General features: G+C 35.5%; 1 protein-coding gene across 1 annotated transcript; it reads left to right on the plus strand.

The window, feature by feature from the left end:
- The first annotated feature begins 1,016 nt into the window (after positions 1–1,016).
- On the plus strand, positions 1,017–3,058 carry LOC107480575 (uncharacterized). The gene is made up of 3 exons (XM_016100730.1): positions 1,017–1,650; positions 1,764–2,456; positions 2,622–3,058. The coding sequence occupies exons 1-3, from the start codon at positions 1,017–1,019 to the stop codon at positions 3,056–3,058; spliced, it is 1,764 nt and encodes a 587-aa protein (XP_015956216.1).
- Positions 3,059–4,839: the final 1,781 nt, after the last annotated feature.

Below are 4,839 nucleotides of genomic sequence, written 5' to 3' on the forward strand. Positions count from 1 at the left end.
GTCAAATAAGAAAACATTTATACTTTACAAAATATATAAATATCATCTCGTGTGTATTTTTATAAAATTGTAAGTTTCACAAATCAATATTTATTTTCAAAAATTCAGAAATCACAATAATAAAATATTTTCAAACTCCAAAATTAATGATTCAACATAGATATTGATAATAATATATTTAAAAACAATTATAGATATAATATCTACTCACAACTTGATTTCAAAGAACTGGAAGCAACTCTGAGCGCGTCAACGAGCTACCAAATGATGTCCAATAACTCTACAACTCTAGAAATATGACAATAATGATATTTGTGAGCTACTAATATCGTCAATTAACATAATCTTACTCACATTGACAAAAGCCCCAAATTTTCTAACCATAATAACCCTAATTTGGATTTTGCTATACCCACAAGTATAGGGATGCTAAAAATTTGAGATATAGCTAATTATTGAGTCAAAGAGTTACCTTGAAGCCTCAATAATAATCAGAACTCAAAATTTGAATATTTTCTTCACTAAATAGGTTGAAGCTCCATGATTTAGGGTTGTGATAAAAGAAATTTGAATGAATAAAATAAAAAAGAGAAGAGAAGGAGAAGGAAGTAAAATGAAAGAAGTGGATTTAAAGATAGTGTATGATTTCAAGAAGAAGAGATGAGAAGATGGAAAGGAAGAAGAAGAAGAAGAAGAAAAAGAAGAAGAAGAAGAAATGAAATTGAAAAAGAGGGAGACGGGTTTCGGGTAAAAGAAAATAAGTGGGGCTGGGGAGGGGGGTGAGTCACGTGACTCATTAAACCCCTCTTCCTTTTTTTTTTCTTCGGTTATAACACATAAATCTTGAGTTCTATAACAAGTCAAACGTCATCAAGTATCTTTTTAAGTATATCAATAAGGGTCCGGATTGGGTGGCTACAACTGTTGGAGAAACATATCATGTTGGTGAATCTTCTCAGGTGGTTGATGAGATAAAACAGTATTACGATTGTCGTTATTTATCACCGTCTGAATCCATGTGGAGAATTTTTGCTTATGATATTCATCATAGATGGACGTCAGTACAGAGGTTGACTTTTCACTTACCGAACCAGCAGCATGTTGTATTCGATGATGGTGATATCACTACTCATGTTTATTTGCTCAACAAAGATTTGCTGACGATGTTTACGGGTTGGATGATGGCCAACAGGCGATTCTCGGATGGGTGGTCTTTAACATATGTTGAATATCCAGGAAAATTTGTCTATTGTTCGAATAGTAGGGAGTGGAAGCCGAGACAGAGGGGATTCTCAATTGGAAGATTGAGTTTTGCTCATCCCTCATCTGGTGAACTTTTCTATATGCGGATGCTTTTGAATGTGCAGAGAGGTTGTACCAGTTTTCGAAGTATAAGAACCGTGAATGGTGTTACTTATGATACATTTCAGGAGGCATGTTCTGCCATGGGATTCTTGATAGATGATAAGGAGTATATTTCTACTATTAAGGAAGTCGCTGAGGTAGCGTCCGCTGCACAGCTAAGGAAGCCTTTTGTGATGTTGTTGCTATCTGGTTCCATGGGAAGGCCTCTGTCAGTTTGGGAACAAACTTGGGCTTATTTGTCTGATGATATTCTTTATCGTAGAAGGCATGAGCTGCAATATCCTGGTAAAAATTTTGTTCATGGTGATTTTATTATATGACAAGCAGTCACACACAGACACAGACAATGCAGAAATTATATTATCGTGCTAATATTTATTAATTATTGTTAAACGTAGATCTAACAATTAGTCAGGACGATTTGCAAACATTTTGTTTGTTGGAGATTGAGAAACTATTGCAGAGTAATGGAAAATCATTGAGAAATTATGCTGGCATGCCGGTTCCTAATAACTCTTTAGTATCTCAATTTAGCAACTTGATGCTGCTGCGTGAGTTGCAGTATGACACTATTTCTTTGACTCGTGAGCATGATGCAAATGTGTTAAAGTTAAATGAAGAACAGAGGGTGGTCTACGATAAAATCATTGATTGCATTTCGAATAAGAGGCACGGATTCTTTTTTGTGTATGGGTTTGGTGGCTCTGGAAAAACTTTTTTATACAGGGTTTTGTCGGCTAGATTGCGATCTGAGAAAAGGATTGTTATAAACGTTGCTTCTAGTGGTATTGCTTCTCTGTTGTTACCTGGTGGTAAGACGACTCACTCTATGTTCAATATTCCTGTTGAGCTGACTAAAGATACTGTTTGTCGGATTAAGAAGGATAGTGCAAAAGCTGAGGTAATTCGATTAGCCGATTTGATTTGGGATGAGGCACCGATGACTAACAAATTGGCATTTAAAGCGCTCGATAGGATGTTACGTGATATAATGGTTTCGGTCTCTGATAGGAATAAAGATTTACCTTTTGGTGGGAAGGTGGTTGTTCTCGGTGGTGATTTCAGGCAGGTCTTGCCAGTTATTCCGAAAGGTTCTCGTGATGAGATTGTCATGGCTTCGATAAATTCTTCTGTCCTCTAGAAATATTGTGAAGTTTTGTGTCTGACGAAAAATATGAGGTTAACAATGGGATTGGAACAATCAACTCCTTAAGAGTTAAGGTCATTTTCAAATTGGATACTTCAAATCGGTGAAGGTCGATGTGGAACAGTGGTCAATGATAAACTTTTTGTTGATATTCCTTCTGATCTAATCATTCTTGTCTTGGAAAATCCAGTGGAAGATATTGTAAATACAATCTATTCGAATTTGGTTCAGAATTTTTGTGATCTAAGTTTTTTCCAGGATCGGGCAATTTTGGCTCCGACTGTCGACAATGTTGAAGAGATAAACAATTATATAGTTGACTTGTTGCCTGGGGAGAAGAAAAATTATCTTAGTACTGATTCGATATGTGGTAGTGATGTCTATTCTGATGTTGATGTTGATTGGATAAATGTTGAATTCTTGAATCAGATTAGGTGTTCTGGTCTACCTAATCATTCGTTGAAGTTGAAAATAGGCGTGCCTATTATTTTGTTGAGGAATATTGATCTAGCTGGGGGTTTGTGTAATGGGACCCGACTTGTGTGAGATTTAGGGAGAAATGTGATCGGTGCGGATATTGTTTCTGGTAGCAATGTTGGGGATAAATTTTTATCAGTAGAATGAATATGATTTCCAGTGATACAGTTATACCATTTAAATTCCAACGCCGTCAGTTTCCGATTTCTCTGTCGTTTGCGATGACAATAAACAAAAGCCAGGGTCAGACATTATCAAGAGTTGGTTTGTTCTTGCGTCATCCTGTATTTTGTCACGGTCAACTTTATGTAGCTGTTTCCCGAGTTAGGAATAGAAATGGTCTTAAGATTTTACTTTGTGATGATGGATTAGTTGATCCTATCAGGACTGAAAACGTTGTATTTACGGAAGTTTTTGATAAGATATAATGTAGTTTCTTCTTATACATTCCAATCTTATCTATGTAATTTATAGTTTTATTTTGGTCTATGTTTTCTTTAGAGAGGGATAGTTTCTTTGGGGTATGTGTAAAATCGTCTCAACCATTTTGTGTGCACTAGATGCACCATTTTTTATGAACCGTTAGATTCTATTAAATGAAAATCAAAGGATGTTATGAAAGAAGAGTATTCATATGATTTATAAATATAGAATATATTACTATATATTAGCATACGCGTGGTTTTATCTCCGATGTGGAGAGCTATCCGCGTTTCAGGCCTGCAGACATCCAAGCTGGACGTTCTTCTCCAGCGTGGCTTCTCCTCAGGAAGGGTGCGGGTGCTCCTCTTTGCTTTTGCCGTCAGCTGTCTTTACTCGCGATTCCTTCATGCAAGCCCTTTTTTGTAGATTTAGTTGATCAGGTAATCATCAAATTGAACCCGAGCCCCTTTGTTTTCATCTCCTGATCTGCTTCCCTCTGCCCTACCAAACATTGTATATAGCCTCTATTTCTTCGGTCTTTGGTTCCTTGTCATTTAGTGCAGGTTAAGGATTTTCCCATAGAGTCTCAAATAGAAGATCTGCAACCAATCAATCAGGTACACTCTTCTGGTCTCTTTACTTCCAAACCTGTTTTCGTCTTCATCGTTTTTCTTTTTGTTCATTGTGTATATTCTTGTGATCAAATTTCGTATCTCTTACACTGTTAATCCAGGTTTTACTGTCTAGGGTTTGTGAATCTGCTAATTTGTGAATTGTCTATCTGGCTTTGTATGTTTCTGGGTTCATGTTCTTTTTTATATTCTTTGGAAGTTGATGTTAATTTGAATATGGTCTATCAATTGGATTCATCTTCTTCACCTTCATTGTCTGCAATTTCGTGTTAATTTGATTATCATTTCTCCTTTTGTTAGTTGTTGAGGTTTTTTTTTGTATGTGGTTTGTCTATTTTATCAATATTTTGGTTTTTATAATGATTAGAAAGATGAAATTTCTACTTATGTTTTCTTATATTTATAGATCATGGTTTGGTTTTGTCAGTCATTGTCTAGGTATCGGGTTTCTACCTAGTCTACTTCGTCAACAGTGATGTAATTGGCAGAGTTTTTCCAACAAAGTGAGTTTATGGATCCACCCTCTCCTATTCGAGTTTTGCATTTCGATTTTCCTTCTCATTCAATAATCCATTTAAATTGTTTATTATATTGTTTAATTTTTTTTATTTTTTTAATAAAAACTATTTTATATTTCATCTGTTGCATTTCGTAGACATAAAGTTGTTTGCGCTGAATTTAATAGCTTCATTGAGAAAGGAATGGGTGTTGTGACACCAAGTTGGCATCATGGTCCTCTGTTATCTTTTCCTAAAAATGTCTTCTGCACATATAACGATGTTATTCCATATCTTA

This window comes from Arachis duranensis, chromosome 3 (assembly GCF_000817695.3).
Source record: "Arachis duranensis cultivar V14167 chromosome 3, aradu.V14167.gnm2.J7QH, whole genome shotgun sequence".
NCBI lineage: Eukaryota > Viridiplantae > Streptophyta > Magnoliopsida > Fabales > Fabaceae > Arachis > Arachis duranensis.

What these genes read in the sequence shown, in the direction of transcription:
- LOC107480575 (XM_016100730.1), top strand. Translation starts at nt 1,017, where the DNA reads ATGTGGAGAATTTTTGCTTATGATATTCATCATAGATGGACGTCAGTA. An exon ending in GCATGAGCTGCAATATCCTG is followed by an intron (nt 1,651 to 1,763) that starts GTAAAAATTTTG and finishes TGTTAAACGTAG; the next exon opens with ATCTAACAATTAGTCAGGAC. An exon ending in CTTGCCAGTTATTCCGAAAG is followed by an intron (nt 2,457 to 2,621) that starts GTTCTCGTGATG and finishes AAATCGGTGAAG; the next exon opens with GTCGATGTGGAACAGTGGTC.